Source organism: Acomys minous (assembly GCF_964271855.1).
Source record: "Acomys minous genome assembly, chromosome: 5".
Taxonomy (NCBI): Eukaryota; Metazoa; Chordata; class Mammalia; order Rodentia; family Muridae; genus Acomys; species Acomys minous.
This window is the reverse complement of record NC_140494.1, coordinates 112,761,412-112,784,550: the sequence shown is the minus strand read 5'-3', so window position 1 is coordinate 112,784,550 and position 23,139 is coordinate 112,761,412. Positions and strand designations below refer to the sequence as shown.

The window sequence follows — 23,139 nt, the reverse complement described above, 5'->3', positions numbered from 1 at the left end:
TGGCTGTCCTAGACTCCCCTTGTAGATCAGGCTGGCCTCGAACTCACAGTGGTCATTGTCTGAGGGGTGAGGGGAGGATTCTGAAGGGCATAAATGGCCTTTTTTTTTTATTCCTAGGGATGTACACGTTAGTGGATGGAAATTAGTCATCAACCCGCAGATTTTAGACAAATCTTTCTGCGTTCTGGGTCATAAGATGTAGAACGAAGATTCGATTACAACACACATAATCTATAACGCGTAGAAGCGCGCTCTCGAATGCTACGTACAGCCGAACCCAGAACGAAGAAAAACAATACTTTACTTCGGTTAGTATGACGTCACCATAGTAGCCATAGGTAGCGCAAAGGCGCTGTTTCCGGAAGTCCACTGCCCCCACGCTCCTGAGGAGCAGTCGTGCACGCCCCGTTCCTCAGAGCACGCTTCTCCACAAGCCTTGAGAAAGCTCCGCCCTACGGAAGCCAAATCACCAATCATCGCCCGCGCCTTGACTGTCGTCATTAGCGTGTGCCCACTTTCCCAAAGCTTGGGGGGGCGGGCTCCCGGGCTTGCGCATGCGTCCCCGCGCACTCTCCACGCGCTGGTTTCGCATCTTCCGAGCGGTACTTAAGGCAGGAGGTGTCTCACGTCCTGGGGGTCGGCGTGGGTCCTTGTCAGCCTCCGCCATGGGTAAAACGGTTGATTCTCCGGGTCAGGGAGCCCGACCCGACCCAGTTCGGAGCTTCAACCGCTGGAAGAAAAAACACAGCTACAGGCAGCACCAAAAGAAGGAGCGGAGGAAGCAACTGAAGAAGCCGGAGTGGCAGGTCGAGCGCGAGGGCATCAGCCGCCTCGTGCAGAACTACGAGAAGGTGAGGCGGGCTCTGGGGAGCGAGGGTGGGCGCAGGGTGGGGGTGGGGGGGCGGTGTCGCCGCTGTGATGGACATCCGGGAAGGGTGGCCGGGAAAGGGGGCGGACCCGGCCAGGGAGGCCTCACAAGTGGTTGGTCTGTTGAGTGTCGCTCCCCAGGTCTTGGCTCTTCTGCTCGCCATAGTTCTGGGAAGAGCGGTAGAAATGCAGTGATACTCCGGGTAGGGACGCTTAATGCAGCCTTGGTTACAGAATACAGAATAGTGACAGCTGTGGAGTGAGAGCCGAAGATGTAGTTCAGTAGAGTGCTGGCCCAACATGCAGGAAGCCGTGGGTTCAGTCTCCAGCTCCACCTGGTCAGGGTACATACTAGGGAGGTGGAGGCAGGGGGGGATCAGAGGTACAAAGTCACCTGCAGCTTTATAGCAAGTTCGAGGTCAGCCAGAGATGTATGGAACTGTCTCAATAATGAAATAAGAGAATAAAATCTGGGATGGCATAGGAAAATGCTGTTCTTGGAAAAATGTTTAAAGTAATAGAAATAATATCTACCTTTAGAAGGAGTCTCCATGTGTTTTATATTCTTTGCCCCTATCTGAGGTGTGGATCTTAATATTCCATTTTACGGAGGAGAACCGTGGAGTTTGGAGAGGATAAGAAACTTGCCCTAGCGTGGTGGGGGTGGGGTGGGGTGGGGGGAGGGAGCGCGTGCTGCGCACACCTATAATCCCAACACTTGGGAGGTAGATGCAGGCAGAGTTTTGTTAGTTCGAGGCCAGCCTGGTCTACAAATGAGTCTAGGGCAGCCAGGGCTACACAGAGAAAGCCTGTCTCAAAAAACAAACAAAACAAAACCACAGAAAAGGAAACCCTGTCTCAAAAACCAAAACAAACCAAAACAAACCAAAACAAACCCAGCCAAACAAAAAATGAAATTTGTCCTAATTTCTCACATCTAGTAGTGGAGCTGAAACCTAGACCTGTGTCAACTTCCAAAGCTTTTGTCTTTTAAGTTGTGATTTTGACTGAGGCTCTTAGCATCGTCCCCTGTTCTGTGCCTCTTATTTTCTTCATGTTTTCCACCGTGAATCAGTGTAGAGAAGCCGGAATGTGCTGGTCTGTTACGGCATCCTCACCTTGTAGCCAGTGCCCCTAGATGAGTAGCCCCATAGTCAGCACTTTGACAATCTGACATCTCTTCCTGCCTTGGCAGGAAAGACCTGGAGTCAGGAACCTGAGGCCACTGGTCATGTTGTGTCTTGAGTCAGGAAGCAGATAAAAATTGAGTATTGGTATTCATCTAAGTTTCTCCTTTTTATTCAGTCTGGAATCCCAGCCCATGGAATGGTGCTGCCCACGTTTGGGACTTTCCCCTCAGTTAGCTCAAACTAGAAATTGTGGACAGTCATGTCCAGAAGTGTGTCTTCTGTGCAATTTTAGATCTCACGTAGGTGATGATATGAACTGTCCCCAGTCTACCTCTTGTCAACTGACATCTTACCAGATCACTTTCTGCCCTTTGTCCCCCATTGGCTCAAGAACATCTCATAATGCAAAAATGCATTCATTTCATCTCTAAAAATCCCCATATATTTTTTAAAAAAACCGGTCACAAGACTGTTTTAAAAAGCCTAAAGTCTCTTCTGAGGCCAAGGCAAGCTCTTAACGGTGAGCTCCTAAAAACAAGTTACATAATTCTAATACATAATAGCACAGAGTAAACATTCTCATTCCAAAAGGGAGGAATGGAGTCGTAGCAGTGAAGGATTTCACAAAAGCCGTACTGAAACCTAGCAGGGCAAACAACAAACAAACCCCCAAGTCTGACATAGTAGACTAATGAAGGACTCATCTGGGCTCAAACTTCGCCTCTGTAGCTTTATCACCTGCAGTACACATACCCTCTTGAGCTGGCTCCATTCTACACCTGAGCTTTCATCAGTCCCATGGGCCAGCAGCTTGTGGCTTCTGTCATTACTTAGACTTCATCACACATTCACATGATGACTTCTTGGGGCCTTCTTGCAGAGACTCTGACCCTGCCGCACATTTGCCTGGTCTTCCTGGCTCTTTGGAACCTTAGTGTGAACCTCCATGATCCCATATGCCTGTGCCTGTAAAACTAGTACCATGTGGACGGCACTGCCAAACTGCAAGTTCCGTCAGTTTGAGATACAGCCTGTCTTCTTTGACTACACTTAGGTCAACTTCTTTGTGTCGATCCAAAGGAGGCACCTCCTAAATGGTTGGTTTCAGAGTAGGGAGCCTCTTGAGTGGCATCCTCAGTTTAGGTCCTTTAAAATGCATTTGCATTTTCCTTAGACTTCAGTGGGTAGAGCTTTGTTCTTGAGGTTCCTTTTCCAGAAGAACACAGGGTTTCTCTTAAGAGTTTTTGTCCCTCTGAACCTCATGAACTGGGCCTGTGCTATCTACATTTCTCTTGGCATTCTGGTCTTTTGCACTTTGACCTGGGTATCTTAATTAAGGTGTGCTTGCACATGCTAAGACTTCTCTAGCTTGAAGTTCCACACTCTTCTACATTCCTATGACAAACAAGTGCTGAAGGCGTATGGATCACATCATCAGGCTTTTAACAACAGCCCCAGTTCTTAATACCATTTTCTGTATTAGTTACTTGTCTCGTTGTCATGAGCCTAAAAAAAGCTGACAGGAAGCAACTTAATGAGAGAAGGATTTCTTTTGGCTTCTGGTTTGAGTGGGTACAGCCTCTCTTGGCAGGAGGAAGATGGCAGCAGGAGTGTGAGGCGGCTGGTCATGTTTTCTCCACAGATAGCAAACAGATGAGTGCTGGTGTGGTTTGCATTTAGGGCGAGTCTTCCCACCGTAATAAACCCAACTTAGAAACGGCATCATAGACATGCCTAAACGTTTGTGTCCTGAAGTTGACAATCAGTACTATCTGCCACTCCTTCCTCCTTCGGATATTGTACATCCCGTGAAAGCAGCTCATTAGTTAGTAGTACTACAAGTATAAGGAAGGAGGAACACATCCTAAGTCCTGTTTGGAACGGTATCTGCCAATTGAGCTTCCTCCATGGGACAGAATGTTATTTGAATAAATGACTTATTTAGAAGTATTGGTTTGCCTATAATTAGGTTATATGAAGGTTGAGCTAGGCAGGACAATGTAGGGGGAAAGGGTAGGGGTTATATTATGAAACTAATGAATTATCTAGCATTTCTTATTTTGTCTGATATTATTTTCTTTTTACAATCTTTTTTTCCCCAGATAAATGTAAATGAAATTACAAGATTTTCAGATTTCCCTTTGTCCAGAAAAACACTGAAAGGTAGGTATATATGGTCATTTTTAGGACAGAGTGTTAGATTTGCAAATGCTCTTCTAAACTTTTAAAGAAACGGGCCTGTGTGTGGAGGTCAGATGGCAGCCTTGGGTATTATCTCTAGGGAAAGTGTTCTCTTAAGGCAGGATTGCTCATTGACCTGGAGCTCACTAATTATGCTAGGTTGGCTGACCAGCAAGTCCCAGGAATCCTCCTGTTTTTACCTTTTAGTCTAGCTTGAAAAGCTCACACCACCACTTGTGATGTTTGTTTGTTTGTTTTTTGTAGGCTCTGGGGATTGAACTCAGGTCCTTATGCACTTTACTGACTGGTCTATCTCTTGCCCCATTGCCTTTTATTTAAGAGAAGATATTTCAGAGAAAGATTAGCCTGGGGGAAAAAAATCTTAGGACATTTTTGATATTATGAAATACCATAAATACGAGGTTTGCTTTTTTTGAAACAGGGTTTTGTTATGTAGGAGAGCCTTGAACTCCCTTCATGGTTCAGACGATCCTTAGACTCGGCAGCCCTCCTGCCAGGCTTGTAGCAGCATACTCACCTCTAGAACACTGAGTTTTAACTAGTTTTTTTATTTCTTATTCTTTCTGGATTGGTTGAATATTAGTTAAAAATGACCAGAAATCTGAAAAATTTGAATGAAACTTTATGATTTTATTAGGTAAATAGGAGAACAAACAAAAGTATGTTAGCCTTTGTGCTAGTTTTGTGGGTAGCCATAACAAAACAGCAGTCTTAAGCAGTAGACGTCTTCTTAGGACAGATGGCTAGAAGTCCAAGGCTAAGATGCTGACAGGAGTGGTTCCAGGGCTTGAAGAGACGGGTCTGTGAAGCTGGGTGTGGTGATGCACGTCTCTAATTCCAGCACTGGGAGGGAGAGACAGGCGATTGCTGCGAGTTTAAGGCTAGCCTAGTCTACAGAGTGAGTCCTGGACAGACAGGGTGACAGAGAAACCCCCCCCCCCCCAAAAAAAAGAGATGAGTCTATGGTAGGTCTGCCACTTTGACTTGCAAATGGCCTCTTTTTTGTATTGTCTTTTTTTCTTTGACAAACTTATGTTTATAGTATATAATACTATGACTTGAAATATGTATATAAATCAAGCTCATTAATACACGTACTCTTTCCTTCTTGATCAGGATACTTAAGATTTTCTCTCAGCACTTTTCAAGCATGAAAGCATAAATTAGAATTAGCTATAGTTATTGTGATATTATGATATACAATGTATCTACTTTTGTTTTTGAGATAGGCTTCATGTATTCAAGACTGGACTCAATATTGTTATTGCTGTGTAGCTGAGGATGACCTTGAACTTCTGATCTTCCTATCTGCATCCTAAATACTGGTATTATAGGCATGTACCCAGGGATTAAACCTGGGTACATCTAAGTAAACACTCTACAGATTGAGCTGTCCCCAACCCATAATATCTCTCCCCAGCCTACAACATAGCTCTTGAACTTATTCCAACCTGTGTACATTTAAGTAATAGTTCTTTGAGTAATAGTTTTCTATCTCACCACTCCCTCAGTTTCTGGTAATGTTCTTTTTCTTTTTAGGATCTATAAACATGAGATCATTTGTTATCTGTTTTTCCTAGCCTGCCTTGTTTAATTTTATTTAATATAATTTATTTTAGGTTCATCCATGTTGTCACCATTCTGTGTATTGCCTAAGTTCTCAAATAAGCCTCTATCTTGAACACTAGAACAATTAGTCTCCAGCTTAACACAAAACAAAACAACTAATTTATTATTATTACTGGAATTTGTGTGTTGGAGGGGGGTGTGATTGCCACCGTGCTCATGTGGAGGTCAGAGAAAATTCTGTAAAGTCAGTCCTCTCCTTCATTTGGTCCCAGAGATTAGACTCAGGTCATCAGGCTTGCATAGCAAGCACTTTATGTGATGAATCATTTCATTTACCTATTGCCTGAAGTGTTGAAAGTTTGGAGTTACATGCTTTTAGTTTTCAGGATTTAGGCCTCAGTGACTGGAGGTTTGGAAGCCTAGCCTATGAGCCTCCAGACCTTCAAATTTAAGGGAGCTGTTCTTTGCCTATTTGTGATTTCCATCAGGGTAGAGCAGAAGAACTTCCAGCCATCTGTTAGTGATGGGGACGTAGTCCTGCCTGGAGCATCATTCTTTTGCTTTGTTTTTTCAAGACAGGGTCTCTCTGTGTAACAGCTCTGGCTGTGATCCGCCTGCCTCTGCCTCCGCCTCCCAAGTGCTGGGATTAAAGGCCGCCCTGGCCTGTCGCATCATTCTTTAGGAATTTTCTTTTCTTTTTCTTTTTCTTTTTTTTTTTTTTTTTTGGTTTGTTTGTTTTTGTTTTTTGAGACAGGGTTTCTCTGTGTAGCCTTGGCTGTCCTGGACTCACTTTGTAGACTAGGTTGGCCTCGAACTCATAGAGATCTGCCTGCCTCTGCCTCCCGAGTGCTGGGATTAAAGACATGCGCCACCGCTGCCCAGCTTTAGCAATTTTCTTAAGTATACTTCTCCTCTCCATATTGCTAGGTTTGCAAGAAGCTCAGTACCGCTTGGTAACAGAGATACAGAAGCAGACCATAGGGTTGGCTCTGCAAGGTAAAGATGTGCTTGGAGCTGCTAAAACTGGATCTGGCAAGACGTTGGCTTTTCTTGTTCCAGTAAGTACAATTATTTTGGATCAGAGCCTCTATTACATTATTTTGTAATGTTCTATGCTTATAAGGAAACAAACAGTTATGTGAACAGTTGTTTCCTGTTGGAGTTCTTGGCCAGACAGGAGCCACATCTACCTTGTTCTTTTCCTGCTCTCAAGCTCCTTAGCGCCTGTCACAGTGCCTTGCCCATGGTAGGCACTCAGTCACTTATTTCCTTGAAGGAATCACTTCTGCATGCTGAAGGAGGTGGGTATTCTATGGTGGTAGTTTAGAATGGTCCTGTTCTGCCTCTGTGCTTGGCTTATTTCATTTGATACAATTCCCAGGAGACCTGCTGGGGAAAGCTGCCTCTGCTTTCACCCTTGCGACCTTGGCTGTGGTTTTTATATTTGCCACCTGCCTAGGGTAAGGCTGAAATATATAGCCACGTTGTGAGAATTCTTTCCCCAAGGAGTTGTAAACAAATATCTATTCCTACCTTATAGGCACCTCCAAGAAAATGCGAAGTATGAGTCCACTAAAGTCCAATTTTGGGCTTACTTATAGAACAAGTGAGGGGTTAATTCAACAGGATGGCTAACTCCATCCCAGCATGGCTATGACACCCCCATAGCTGCACCGACAGCTTCTCTTCAGTTGGCCCCCCTACATCTGTATACTCCAGCACCTCTTGACACACTGAGGCCACGTCCAGTTAGGGAAGATGATATATGAATGACTGGGAGGTTCAGGAGGGAGAGCCATACTCTCAGGTGAGGGGTCCAGAGAACATTCCAGTATCTGCTATAAGGAACATCAACAAGCTCAATCTCAGGAGGTCTCTTGGCCGTAGTTACAACTGTTCTAATGAAGGTGACACTGTTAAACATGGCAGATAGTGTTTTACTACAGCTCACATCAAGGGGATTTGGGTGTTGAGAATTTTCTGGAACATTGGTAGCTAGCTGTCTTTTAGAGTATTAGAGTAGTAGAACTACTTAGGAATTCACGTACATCTCAGTTGCTTAGTTGGTTTCCTAATTTGGTTCTAAAAAAACAACTGGCCCTGGAGAAAGAAAGTTGTAGTTTGTTTAAGTCTCCTCAAAACTAGGCCTCTTAAATTACGGTGGTTGTTGTTTTTCCTTATTATTATTATAGCAGTGTCTTTCTATATATAGGGAATCCAATCACTGTAGCACTATAGCAGCTGTACAGATTATAATGTGGTTTTTGTTTAGAAAATAAATTGCTTGTTCACAATTCAGTGGTTCACATGCCCTCTGCAATAGTTGGTCTTCTGATTGCCTGGCTCTGGTGTCAAATGAGTTACCTTAGGGCTTCTCTTTTCCCTCTGAATTGGTGTTGGTTTCTTCTGTTAGTTGGAAGAAAACATCTCTTTGAGATTGGATAAAACTTGTAAGAGGAATGCCTTTTACTTTGAGACGAGTCAAAATGCGGACTTGTCTAAGTGATTATTGAATCCAATTTTTTTCTCATCCTTAAGGTGTTGGAAGCCTTATACCGCCTGCAGTGGACTTCAATGGATGGCCTAGGAGTTCTGATAATTTCACCTACTCGAGAACTGGCCTATCAGACATTTGAGGTTCTACGCAAAGTAGGAAAGAATCATGAATTTTCAGCTGGTCTCATCATTGGTGGAAAGGTCTGTCCTTATCTGCCCTTTGCTCAGCATCACTCTGGAGATGATGGGGAAAGGGGATGGAGGATTCATATAAATGGATTTGCCTTTTGAATGGGGCCTCAGTGTGATCACTGTCATCCAGATAGGTCCACAAAGTCCATTCTTGTCAGTATTTGAATTGATGAGGCTTTCAGACAGATGTACAGGCTACCTAGAACAAACATATTTGTATGTTTTGGGAAAAAGAACCTAACAGTATGTGGATATAGGTACCTCTAGTACCTAAAAGACTGAATAAAAAAATAAAACATTGCTATGTCCCTGTCACATAAAAGGAAGAGAATTATTTTGAGGAATACTTACTTAGATCATGGTAAAACCTAGTCAACTTTTGTTGACTTTTTAGTACATCTGAGATGGTTGTGTCTGCTATGTCATTTAGGACTATGAGGATAAGCAGTTCTTAAATTTCTATTCAAATGAACACAAGCAAGGAGGAGGTAGCATCACAAACCCTGCTCATTTACTTGTTACTTGTTTTAACATTTAATAGCATCTGATGGTTCTTGTCTTAAGGTGAGAACCTGGAGACTGTAAACTGTAGTGCATACTTAGCACTCCCTTCCCCTCCAATAAAATGAGAGAGCCTGTTCTGACTCTCGTCCTGACTTAAAGAGTGAGAATAATTCCAAGTTTTGAGGCAGTTTTAATAGGAAGTCAAGTCTTGGCACAGTCATTTGTTAGTTTTTCTTAGCCTCAGAATCCTGGGTGTGATGAAGGGGTGAGGAGGAGTTTCTGAGCTTCTTAAGCCTTCACTGAAGACTTTGATTTAACTTGGAAATGGGGTGGGTGTGCTACAGAACTGGAAGGGAGAAGTGGTATTTATTTCTAAGTATCAAAACTACTCTGATGAAATTCCATGTGCAAATGGATTTCATAGTTGTACACGGGCTGCTGTGAGGCATGTGTGTGTAACCATGGAAACAACTATTTGCAGGATCTGAAACATGAAGCTGAGAGGATCAACAACATAAATATACTCGTTTGCACACCAGGCCGACTTCTTCAACACATGGATGAAACAATATGTTTTCACGCCACCAATCTTCAGATGTTAGGTGGGTTTTATGATTTCTGGTAAAACAAAACAAAACAAAACAAAACAAACAAAAAACCCACCAACCAACCAACCAACCAACCAGCCAAGCAACAAACACATCTATAAACCCCCAAGCCCTAGCGCATTACCGAGAGAGCCCTTCTGAGATTTAATAGTGGAAATGTCATATTAGATAACATGATGAAAATTATTTGAGAAATAATTTGTACTTTTATTTTGGCATTTGGATTTTTTTTGGGGGGCGTTTTGAGATCCACCTGCCTCTGCCTCCCAAGTGCTGGGATTAAAGGCATGCGCCCCCATACCTGGCTGGCATTTGGACTCTTAAATCAAGAGAGTAAAAGATTGATATTCTTTTTTAATTGAAAAAGAAAATGCATAGTTTCTAACATATTTAGCTAGTTATTTGAGTATTTTTCTTTCTGGCACATGTATGTGTATGTGGTGTATGTGTGTTCACACCTGTGTGGGTGTGTGTGGAGTCCAGAGAGTGATGTCAGGTGTCTTCCTCTTTTGCTTTCCACTTTATTTACTGATATTTATTTATTTTCTGATAAACATGGAACACAGTGGATTGGCAAGTACAGCTGACCAGATGCCTGGGTACCCGACTCTTGAGTGCTGGGACTTTGCTTTTCATGTGGGTGCTGGAGATCTGAACTCTAGACCTTATGTTTGCATGGCAAGTGCTTCTCCACCGAACCGTCTCTGGTCAGATGGTCATTTGTTTTAATGAACATCTTTTTTTGCATGGAGAGGCTACTTCTTGGGTATTTTAATAGCTTTTCATCTTTGAATATTTCTGTCCTTACAGAAAAGTTGCTGTGGTAGGGTTTCCGTATTGCCCTTTACCTAGTTGCCCCTACTTTTAAACTTGCTTACTTTGATTGATTTGTCATTAGTACAATTAATAACATACTGTGTAAATTTAGGTTTTATTTCTCTGTTTAGATTTTATCAGTTTTCCACTACATTACTACCTTATTTTTGAATTGTGATTCTGAGATTTGAACCCAGTGCCTTGCACATGCTAGGCAATTGCGCTAACACTGAACTGTATCCTTAGCTTAGCCAGAGTCTTTTTCTGCTTTAGAATTCCAAGCAGTGTACTAAATTCATTTAGCTTGACGTATTCTTTAATTATTATAGAGCAACTTGAATTTTTGTTTTTTTAGTTCTTGATGAAGCAGATAGAATCTTGGATATGGGCTTTGCTGATACCATGAATGCTATTATTGAAAATCTTCCCAAGAAACGCCAGACTTTACTTTTCTCAGCCACACAGACCAAATCTGTAAAGGACCTTGCACGCTTGAGTTTGAAAGACCCTGAGTATGTCTGGGTTCATGAAAAAGCAAAGTACAGGTAGGAATTCTTTCTCCCTGAGCCATTTTTGTAGTTCAAGAATTGATATTCTAAATTTTTATTTTGTGTGGAATATGCTTTTTGTTATTAGATACAAAGAACATATTACTTATATCTTTTAAAATTACTCAAATTCTGCATATATGTTTAACTGAGACTCTTTTAATGCAACATTTCTGAAAATGTGGTTTGGAGAGCAAACACTTGTGGTAAGATGTTCACAAGTCTTGTACTGCTTACCAGCCACTCCCACAATAAATGGGCCAGAGAGGATCTGACAGCAAATACTGAGGCAGAGTCACGCACTGCTCTTGCCAAGGCTTCTCAGAATCTTGAGTGTTTCTGTGGGCTTTGTGATCTAAAGCAGTGACATGGATAGAGTGTGTAACTCTATGAGAACTGAGTACAAAGTCACAGTGCAAGCAGTACTAATGCGTTAGGGAACATACTAAATGCACTAATACTTAGCTACTAATATGTTTTTCTGTTTGGAATTGTTCCAGCTACTTCTATTTTACCTTAGGTTTAATAAATATAGATTATAATACATATGTTTATGTGACAGTAAAGAGTGTATATGTTTGTGGGACACAAATAGTTGGTGGAATTATATCTTAAATTGTATTTGATATCTGATATGAGTCATTATAGACTATGGACACAGTTGACTTCCTGGAGATGTATTTTGCATTGACCATAAGTTTGATACTGAAAAGATATAATTGGTATTAAATCCATTCTTATTTCATCTTAAAAGTTTTTTGTTTGTCTGTTTGTTTCTTTGTGTTTTTGAGACAGGGCTTTTCTGTGTAGCCTTGGCTCTCCTAGAACTCTCTATATAGACCAGGCTGGCCTCAAACTCAGCAATCCAGCTCCCTCTTCCTCCCAAGTGCTGGGATTAAACGCGTGTGCCACTGTGATCCGAAAGTCCACCTTTTTAAGAAAGTTGGCTTTTTGCTTTTAGTTTTTTTCTTGAAATGATGTCAGCCTAAAGAAAGAGATTTTGAAAAAGAACTCTAATTTTTATTGAAAGTTTTAAATGCAGTTCTTGAATATAAATCTATACTATGGGTATTGAACCCACCTTGATGTTGTTGACCAGATGTTTAAGGTTAAAAAAAACCTGAGACTGGACTTCATGTTTTCCAGTGATTTAAAAAAATTATTTTTTCCTCCGAGACAGGGCTTCTCTGAGTAGCCCTGACTGTCCTGGACTCTTGTAGACCAGGCTGGCCTCGAACTCACAGAGATCTGCCTGCCTCAGCCTTCCAAGTGCTGGGATTAAAGGCGTGCACCAACATGACCGCCTCCAATGGTTTTTATACCCCAGAGTAATTTGGAATAAAACTATAAGAAATTTTAAAAGAGTAAATCCATATATACTTTTCAAACATTATTATGACTTTTCAAATATGTAACTAACAGACTTTTACAATTCTTTAAAAATTCTGTTTATTCAGAATTTCATCTGTATGTATACATATAGTATAAACATATAATACATTACATATAATATAGCCGTAATATTTCTATTACTCTCTCTTATTCTCTCTTTCTTCCCATTGAACCTCTTCTCCCTAACAAGTCCGCGTCCTCCTGTCATCCCTGCAGTAAGTCCTTTGTACTTGCTGTATGTGGTTAGCCTGTGTCAGTGATTCCTTTTCCTAGCCATTTCTTCATGTTTTGTGTGTTAACCATCTTAATGTTGCATGCATTTGAAGTAAATTGCAGGTAACTATGTACTGTTTTATAAGTGCTTCAGCATACATGATCACTAAAGTGAGTTCAATGCTTATATAATGTCTTCTTTGTAAAACTTTCCATGAAACATGCAGATGTTAAATCTAAATTGCTTAGATGAATGCTTGTATTTCTCTAATCCCACGCCTCAGTAGAAGTTGTAGACATTGGCCATCAGCTGAGCAACGTTTTCCCACGCTGCTTCCCACAGATGCTGGTCATTACCTTCTTTTTGTGGTTGACTCTCGATCTTGTATCATTATGTGTGTGTGTTTTCATACAATCTCTAAATGATTTTGAATATACTTAGTCATTATGAGCTTCTTCTGTAGAGGACATTAGAGAAAAAGAGAAATTGGGATAATGGACCACTGATAAATTTCTTTTTTTAGTGTTGATTTCAAAACAGCAATATGACATTGTTAAAATAATTTGTTTTTCTTTTTTCTACAAGCACCCCTGCTACATTGGAACAGAATTATATAGTTTGTGAGCTGCACCAAAAAATTAGTGTGCTGTTTTCCTTTTTGAGAAGCCACCTAAAGAAGAAGAGTATTGTGTTTTTCTCCAGTTGCAAGGAGGTATTGACCCTTTGATTGTTCCTTTTGAGTGTATTTCTGTGGGATCACTGTCCTTGAGTGGCAGGTTTCAGTTAGAGAAGCAATGGCTGTATACTATGCAGTGCTAGGAGCATAGCTATAAAGATTGGTAATCCTGTGTTTTTGTTGGAAAATAAAGCATGAATGCGACTTAGCCCAATGAAGGCAGACACTGTGCTGTCTTCCCTTCAGTGCTGTTGTAGATGTTAGTGATTCTGGGAACAGAGTAGTCTCCATCAGGTCTTGGTAGAAGGAACTTAGCTAGGTGGAACTTGAGGCTTTTATAATGTAGCAGTTCTTCCCTCCAAGAGTATGGAACTAAATATTCTCTTTTTTTTTCTTTGCTTCTTGCTCATTTATTTTTGGAATGCTCATACCTTTATCCTGATTCTGGCTAAATAGTTGGTGCTTTTAAAGGCAAATTTAAATTGTTATACATGAAAGTCCTTTTTAGAATTCTTTTAGGATCAATTGTTCTTTAAAAGAAAATTTCTTCTGCAATATTTTGTCTAGATCCTTATTTAGTTAATACATAATTGATGAATACTAGCCCTGTACTAGGAATAAGGGGTTCAGGGTTATTTAAATGTTTCTCCCTTAAAGAGAAAAGATCATGGTTGATTTACATACTACTCTCTGTGTATATGGAAGATTCCTGATGATAGACTTACTGCCTTTAAGTAGCTTAGCATGTAAAGCCTGCAGGTGAGTTCTAACTTGTGGGAAGGTAAGAGGTGGTTTGTTTCTGTTGTCTACTGAAACCTGTAATTTTTCTGTAAAGAATGATTTCAGATATTCTTAGGACCTATTTCAGAGTTTTCTACTTCTTAGGGAAGAGTTGGGTTTGTTACTAGAGAATAAGAAATAATGATCAGAAATGTTTTTACGCTAACTCTCTGATTTTCTTCTTGCCACAGTAGTCTCCATGCCTGCCTTTCAGTGTCTTTGTCAGACTTTCCCTCAGCACAGAACGTCTGACAGATTTACCATAAGGAAAGAGTTAGTTCAGCTCATGCTTTCAGAGGTCTCAGTCTGTCATGGGGGTATGTGTATGACTGAGCAGAACAGCTCATGCCATGGTGGCCAGAGAACAGAGAGAGTGTGGGAGCTCCAGATGCCCCCACATCAGCCCCCTACCTCTTAGCTAATCCTCTCTGGAAAAGCCCTCATAGATATATCCAACGGGTACATCTCCTGCTAATCAAGTTGATAATCAAGATCCACCGGCACACTGATCAGTCGTGTGTGTTCTAGGCTCTGTCTTTATCTGCACAGTCCCTTTGTCTTGCCCTTTTATTCCTCTCTCCCTTTTGTTGATAATTGCCCACTAAGAATGAAAAGCAAACCCAATGTTCCTGTCTTTCTCTGTTCTTCACAACAGTACCTTCTAAAGACTTATTTTTACTGCTTGAATCAACCTCTTCACTTTGTTTGTTCTTAACCCTTGGTTCAGTCAGTTCCCACAGGATGTAGCTCTCCAGTTGGCACTCAGTTATCAGTTCTATCTTACTTGCTCTAGCAGAAGCACGCTCCTTCTCCATGAAAAAGTTGACTTCATACCCGTTTACCTGTCTTTCTTCTCCCTTGATGACTGATCTATTTTAACTACTTTTGCTCCTTTTTTCCTTTTTGGCTATTGAAATTTTGAGTACTTCTGATCTCTCTCTTGTGCCCTCTTTTCTTAGTATGTTTTGTGGGTAACCTCATGGCTTTCATGGTGTGAATGCAGTCTGAATGCTGTCACTGCAGAATCTATATCTCGAGACCTGACTTCTTTCCTGAGCTCCCCTTGGCTACTGAGAACATCCAGGTGTCTGCAGAGACCTCTCAAATAAGAATACTTTAAGAGCTGCTGTCCCCAGCTCTGCTTTCCCCAACTTTTCTCCATTTTTGTAATCCTCAATTCTTGTCTTTTCATCCATAGTGATGCCATTGGTAATTTGTTAGCTTGAGAACCCTTTGTCATCTCCAGTGCTCCAGTACAATTTAGATCATGTAGCCAGAGTAGTCTTTGGAAAGTGGCCACTAGAATGTGTCATCCATCTGTCTAAAACCCTCTAATGAGTTTCTATGAGTAAGAATTAAATCCCAGGCTTAGACTTTACAAGGTTGTAGGCCACACTTACCTTCCACCCCAGCAAGTTTGTTAAAGAACAGGACGTGAAATCCAGTCTTGATTCAAGAGAGTCAGATTGCAGGAAGTTCTTGAAGTCAGTTAAGTGCGTTTCTGTATGTGCTTTTGCTAACGCTGATTTGCCTTGGTGCATCTGCGGCCTGCAGCTTTGTCTTTACCATCTCTCTTTTTGTGGTGGCCCCTGTGTGTATCTTTACAGTAAAAAGGCATGGATCCATTATTCTTGATTCTACTGGCATAATGTGTTAGAGTCAGGCTCTAGAGTGTTAAAGAACATAGAAGTAATAACCAGACAGTAGTGGTTGGCCCAAGAAGGAAGGCGACACATAATTCCCCTCAGATGTACTGCAGCTCATGTGTCTAGGGGCAGCTGTGTTCTAATACAGAGGTTTGCTGTTTAGAAAGCGATTAACCCTTATGACTAGTAACATGTTCAGTTCAGGCTTTTTGTGGTATATTGTGATTTTGGCAGTTTTTATAGTTCAAAAAATTGTATCTCTGGGTCCATGTAAAAATTATGTAAAAAATTTTTCTCTATATAAGTTAGAAATGCCTCAGTCTAAACATATCCAGTTAGGAAAAAGTACATAGTAAAGAGAAATAAAACTAAAACAATAGTTAACTCCTTTAGGCCTATTCATTGAAATGTACTATAATAAAGTTATTTATGAAATCCTATTTTTACAGGAAGGGGGATTAGCTAAGTGCTAATGTGATAAATTCTCAGTCTGAGTAGAAAGGTAACACAGTTTGTTATTATAAGAAATTAAATGTACAACTTAGCATTTTGTTGAAGAGATTTATGAATTAAAATGTGATTAATATAAGACTTGTAAACTTAAAACCTAAGCTGCTGTGGGGTCAAGGGAGAACGAAGATTGCAGGAGGGAAGGAATCTTCTTCCATCAAGAGTGCTTCACATATTTCTCATAGCTTTTCTATTTAGAATCTCTGGGATATTTATATAAAACGTTATTTTAAAATACAGCTTTAGCCGAGAGGCAGAGGCAGGCAAATCTCTGTGAGTTCGAGGCCAGCCTGGTCTACAAAGTGAGTCCAGGACAGCCAAGGTTACACAGAGAAACCCTGTCTCAAAAACAAAAAACAAAAACAAATAAAATAGTTTTATAGAGGTTATATTCTTACAGCTATTCAAAATTGGAAAGAATTTATGAGATTTTAAAAAAATGTTAGAATATAATTTTTTCAAAATTTATTTTTACTGATTGGGATTTAAAATCAAAATTCTTTTCGAAAATATGTGAGCAAAATGCTTTAAAGAGTTTAATTCTAGATTACATTTCTTTAAAAAACCTTACAGTTGGTGAGATTTGTACTCCATCCTGAGGCACTAAACTTCCTCTTTGCTCATGCCCAGGTTCAGTATCTGTACAGGGTGTTCTGCCGGCTGCGCCCGGGCATCTCTATCCTTGCTCTGCATGGCCGGCAACAGCAGCTGAGAAGAATGGAAGTCTACAACGAGTTTGTCCGCAAGAGGGCTGCAGTACTTTTTGCTACTGATATTGCAGCCAGGGGACTGGGTAAGTAAATTCCTGGAGGACATTACTGTGGTCAAGGAAATATATTTACTTATAGGGTATTTTGCTGGAAATCTTGGCATCTCAAACCTTGTGAGAGAACAATTATTAAGTTGGTAAGTTGATGAATATGACAGATGAAGGTGAAACATTGCATTTCTTGTGAGCTTGGTTATGTTTTATGGTAATTAAATTATAATCCTAGAAGCCCCTACAGTTATTAAAAGAAGAAAAAAGAATTTTAAGTTTAAAGAAAACTTCTTTCAACTTTGAAAACTGAAATTATATCTAACTTACCAAGAAAAATCAGTGAGATCCATTTTTTGACCAATCATTCTGATTTTTAAAAGTCATATTTAACATATTTTTATTTAAAAATTTAAAATTATTTTCTTTTTTATTTTATTTCATTTTTTTAATTAAAAAATTTAAAATTCATTATTATTTTTTTAAAATTTTATTTAAAAAAAAGACACTGTGGTGACATGGCATGTACCTTGTAGCTTTGTGGGGTAGAGTGAGACGGAGGTGGTTAGAAAATAGTAACTTGAATTCTTGAATCACTTTTACCATGTATAATTAATTATAGTATATTTTAAGCATACATAAACAGTAGGCAGACATACTACCCTACTCTAGCAGTAGTTCTTAGCTAGTCTAAGATTTGCTTTGTAGACTAGATTGCCCTTAAAGTCACAGAAATCCACCTGCCCCTGCCCCCCAAGTTCTGGGATTAAAGCTCTATGTACAGCCACTTTCAGCTCAGTTTTTTTTTAATGTTAAAAATTATTTTACTTACTGTCATCAGAACTCCTTGCAGCAGACCCTACAAGTGAGTAGATGTGGTTCTGAGAATTGAGAAGAGGTTTCTTTGAAAATGAGTTAGAAAAAAAAGAAAGAAAGAAAATGAAGTAGGCCTGAAATAGTCAGAAATATAGGGTTTATATTGCTTACAAGTTTAGTTGGAGGCAGGACTAGCTGGAAAAATAAACTAAAAAAAAAAAAGATTTATGAATTTATTATGTATACAGCATTCCTCTTGAGTGCCAAGAGAGAACACCAGATCTCCTTATATAGATGGTTGTGAGCCACCATGTGGTTGCTGGGAATTGAACTCAGGACCTTTGCAAAGAGCAGTAGGTGCTGTTAACCTCTCGGCCATCTCTCCAGCCCCAGAAAAATAAACTTTTATGCAAATTTAAAAAATGTTTAAAAGTTAAAAAAAAAAATCTTATTTATTTTTATTATGTTTGTGTGTCTGTGTATACCTTCATGTGTGTGCAAAGTATCTGGAGACCAGAGGCGATGTCTAATACCTTCTGTGCTTTCCATCTTAGTTTTTGATACATAATATTTCACTGAATTTGGAGTTCACAGAATGTGCTAGAGTAGCTAGTCAGCAAGCTCTAGCACCCTCTATCCCTGTCTCCCCTGCTACAGTTAGAGGCAAGTGCTGCTATGCTTGACTTAAAACAGTTCTTAATTTTATTTTTTGTTTTGCTTTTTGTTTTTTTAAATGTGAGTACTAACGATCCAGACTGAGGTCCTCATGTTTGTGTGACAGGCACCTTGCCAAACTGAACTATCTCCTCAGACCCAGAAACCAGCTTATGGCTCACTAGAGCCCTATGGAAAGTGGTGCTTTTAGGTAATTAAGCACCAAGGTGCTTCGTTGTCAGTCACAAACCAAGTGTCTCTTCTGTTTCAGATATGAAGCAATCTAATTTTAGTTCATTTTGTCAAAGTAGAGAAATGTAATTTCTTGGTAAATGCAACTAATTTTATTTTTAATAAAGTGTTATTAGTGAGATGTGAAAGTCTTGCCACATAATACTATAAAATAATAATAGTACAGCAGGTTAGGTACTGAAATTGTCCCCCCTCCTTGATATGTCTTCTCTATAGACTTTCCAGCTGTGAATTGGGTTCTTCAGTTTGATTGTCCAGAGGATGCCAACACATATATTCACAGAGCTGGTAGAACTGCTAGGTAGGTACACTGACTTATTTCTTGGCTTTTTGTACTGTTTAATAACAAAACATGATTTTGTTCCAGCTGCAGGTGAACGAAGAATGGAACAATTAGGTATTGTTAAGGCCTCATTTGTTGTGTTAATAACAATCTGATAGGGCTAGGGAGATGGCTCAGGGGATTACAATGCTTGCCATGCAAGCCTAACAACCTGAGTTTGATCCCTGGAATCCACTTACAAAGCCTAACATAGTGGAACTCACCTCAGTATTCCTATGATATGATGGGAGACAGAGATAGAAGATTTGCTCAGATGCTTGCAAACCAGTTAGCCTGGAAAAACTCTGTCTCAGCAGAAGCAAGACATTCTTCCTTAACAGGTAGAAGGTAAGAACCAGCTCTGAAAAGTTGGCTTCTAACCTCTACAAAGACTTTGTGGCATGCACATGCTTATGCACAAGAAAAACAAACCAATAAATAAAATAAAAGAATATAGCCTGAAGGCTGTTGTAATTGAGACCAAACTATGACATTTTAGTATTTTGTTTTACCTCTCTAAACTTTCCTAAGAACTGCTTACTGAGCGTCACCTCACTGAATCTTCATGACCTCTCTATTTTCATATGAGCAAATCAAGAGTTTAAGAAGTATGTACTATGTTTGAAGGTACAGAGAGCCACGACTTGAGCCCAGGCAGCCTGATGTCTATCCATGTACTCTGTGGCATACGGTTTCATAAGGGCAGGATTAGTAGGAGTCAGAGACGCCTTTTTTTGAGTGAGAGCTAAAGGCATTTGTGAAGGCCCTTCCCAGGGATGCTTTTCATGTTTGTTACCGTCCCCTTTTCCTTGCATTCCAAGTTGAAGCACTTTATACTGGCTAAATAGCTGTGGGGAAAATGTCTAGATTATAAAACAAAGTTATAGCTATTTTGAGCTAAATAAAAAGAGACTTAAATGAATGAAAAAAGGATTATGTAATCTATTAGTACTATTGATATTGAAGCAAAATTTATAGACTTATAAATGGCTAACTGCTGTCTGGGTCACAAGGCTTCTCAAAAGCCCTAGAATACTTCTTTTGCCTTGGTTGTTCTTTGTGCAGAAGTTGATCTCAAGAAAGTGGAGAGATGAAATCTGGATGTGGTGGCTCTTAGCTGAGGAGTGGAAGGCTGAGGCGGAAGTTCAAGACTTACCTGGGCTTCAGAGCAAGTTGAAGGCAAACCTAGGCAATTTACTTCAAGCTTGCTTTAAAAGAAGTAACAGGAGGGCGAGGATATAGTTCAGTCTAAGAATTCTTGTCTTAGCATGTGCAGGGTCTTTAGTGCCTGCCATGCATGTATGAGCACCTGAGTTTGATACCCAGGTACCCATGTGCAGACACTTGGAAAGTGACATACATCTGTTTTCCTAGCACTTTTGGGGTCGAGACAGGTAGATCCCCTGAGCTCGTTGGCAGCTGGTCTGGTGAGTTCCAGCTTCAGTTAGAGACTGTCTCAAAAAATAAGATGGAGAGCAGGTGGTGGAGAATCATGGTAATCTCCAGCCATCACATGACGCACTCACATGAACACTTGCATACGAAATATAGAGAACAGCAAGAAAAAAAAAAAAGAAAAAAAAAAAGAAAACATATGAGTACCATTTCAGTAAAATTGTTGTGATTTAGTATTTATGATGGTTAGGAATTGTAAATAACAAATATTAATTATAATAAAGACATGTTTATTATGAATAGCTGTATTTTTTTTACTATTTCTTTGGTTTACATTTTCTTAACAGTTTTCCTTGTCATCAGTAGTCTGGTGTTGATGTAACTGGACTAGCTAGCTTCTGCTTCTGATTTCAAGGCCTTCCCAGGGATCAGAGTGTCTGAGGCCTAAGGGCTAAGCTCTTGCTGCACAAAGACCGCTTCTCTAGCTGCTTCCTCTTTCTCCCCGATCTGTGCCCACTCCTTCCCTCCTGCCTTCCTCACCCTTTGCTTTCTCTTGTCATCCCTTCTCTTTTGCAAACTTACTTCTTCTTTCTTTGCAAACTTTCTCTTTCTTTCACATTCAGCCCAGTTTTCAGTTTCTTAAGAAGGTGGACCTTAATATTTTGGGTTCACATTTGGATTACTTTTCACAGTGAGATCTTTTGAGAAGTCTTAGTCGAAGTTGGTGCTATAAATCTTTTCCCCAATGACTTAATCCCCTTTACTAAATATGTAGTTTGTAAGAATTGGTGACGCACCCATGCACCTTGGCATTTTTGTGGTCCTGTAGGTCTTTGGATAGAAATGATGGTATATGGTATCTTACAAACATTAGATTAGAAAATGGCTTACAGGCCTTTCACCTGTGCCTGTCACGTGTCATGGAAAGTGGAGACTGTTTTTTCAGGAATATATTTAGCAGTTTTGAAATCTCTCTCTGTGGGATTAATGAGTGTTTCAGTATATCAAGAAATGATTCAAGCCAGTGTGGTCGTGGTGCACGCCTTTAATTCTAGCACTTGGGAGGCAGAGGCAGGCAGATCTCTGTGAGTTAGAGGCCAGCCTGGTCTACATAGCAAGTTCAAAGACAGCCAGGGCTACACACACAGAAACTCTGTCTTGAAAACCAAACCAAACAAAAACAAAACCCAATCAACAACAACCAAAAAAAAAAAAAAAAAAAAAAAAAAAAGAAAAAGAAAAAAGAAAAAAAGCCCCCAAAAAATAAATGAACAAAAGAAGAAGTGATTCAAAAAAGAAAAAATTTCCAGGATTCTAGTTCTGGAGAAGTTGGTGGAAGGAAATACATGTAGTTGAATGTGTTATGGTGAGCATTAAATTAGGTCTTGATGAAGACTTAGAACAACACTGCAGTGCTGAGTCTGAAGAGAGTGCTATTTTTTTTTTTAAAAGAGAATACTATTTTAAGGAATATTTTAATGTATTTTTAAAAACAGTCATTAACTTTTAAAGTAGAAGTATGACCTTTTATACATAAGGAACAAATTCTGAATTGACTATTTCAGATGTAAAGTTTGTGAAAAGGTTAGCATATATAATGCTTACTTTTTTCTCTGGTGGTTTAAAATGACCATTAATGGACTTAGAGATAATGAGAAAGCTTTGTGGGCCATGAGACTGAATAATTGAGTTGAATAAAGGCTAAATTAAAAATTGAAACTAATTAAAATCCTGTGTTAGGCTGTAATTAAAACCAGGTTGCCAGAAAGTGTTTGCTTTTTGAATTGAGCATTAATGTATAAATATAAAAAAGTGAATCTGTTAGAAAAATTACTAAAGTTGGAGAATCTGGCTTTTTTATTTTTTGTGCTTTACCAAGAAAAAATAAAGGATGATCTAAGTGTTTATTGTCTCAAAGCATTTACTTTTTTAATAAATTATTTGATCTTTAATGAATTCATTGGCTCTATAGCAAAGAAAAATTTCCCTTAATCCACTTAACAAATGATAGCCTTTTAAAGACAAGTGAGTGAAGAAAGTTTGTAGTGATCTATCCTGTGGTATAATTTGCCACTTAAAAACAATTGTCTTAGGGCTTGCAGATTTTGGTGCTCAAAAGCTTGAATTCTTTTTTTTTTTTATTTAAAGTTTTTGAGACAGCATTTCTCTCTGTTATCTTGGCTGTCCTGGACTTACTTTGTAGACCAGGCTGGCCTGAAACTCAGCAATCCACCTGCTTCTGCCTCCTAAGTGCTGGGATTACAGGTGTAAGCCACCATACCCGGTCAGAATTCTTTTATTTTAAATAAAACTTTGCAGTTGAAAATAACAGAAGATTTGTAATTAGAGAGCAGACACACAGCAGATGAACCCTTATGTGTGGGCAGTAGCGAGGCTAGGGTAGAAGATGGGAGTTTTCATTTAACTATTTGCTGTTGTACAGTATCAAGAGAAAAACCATTTAGCTACATTCTAATTGAGTCTTTTTTTTTTTTTTTTTTTGCCTTGCTTTTAGTTCTAAAATTTTGAGTTAGTGTAGATAGCAGACTGTGATTCCACTAGGGGACAGCAGAGCCAAGCTTTTGTATTTCATATGCCTTTGATGTACATTTTAACAACTAATATGAAGCCGAGAATTAGTTAAAATTCCTAAATTGTAAAGGGTTCATTGTTTGCAGAAAATACTTGTATTTTAAGGAGTCACTGAGAATTTTTTAAAGGGTCCTTAACTTTTTGCAAATTGAAATAATTGAGAAAAGACAATTTCCACGAGAATTAAGACTAATGTGAATT

General features: G+C 39.6%; 1 protein-coding gene across 1 annotated transcript in view; it reads left to right on the top strand.

Annotated features, from left to right (window-relative positions):
- Positions 1-538: 538 nt before the first annotated feature.
- DDX10 (DEAD-box helicase 10) overlaps positions 539-23,139 on the top strand; it is a 129,054-nt gene continuing 106,453 nt past the window's right edge. Inside the window, exons 1-9 of the mRNA XM_084781378.1 lie at positions 539-851; positions 4,100-4,160; positions 6,696-6,826; positions 8,307-8,465; positions 9,442-9,562; positions 10,740-10,929; positions 13,124-13,250; positions 16,781-16,943; positions 18,846-18,930. Of these exons, the coding sequence (XP_084637504.1) occupies positions 555-851; positions 4,100-4,160; positions 6,696-6,826; positions 8,307-8,465; positions 9,442-9,562; positions 10,740-10,929; positions 13,124-13,250; positions 16,781-16,943; positions 18,846-18,930 (1,334 nt within the window). The 5' untranslated portion in view covers positions 539-554. The remainder of the gene's footprint in view (positions 852-4,099; positions 4,161-6,695; positions 6,827-8,306; positions 8,466-9,441; positions 9,563-10,739; positions 10,930-13,123; positions 13,251-16,780; positions 16,944-18,845; positions 18,931-23,139) is intronic.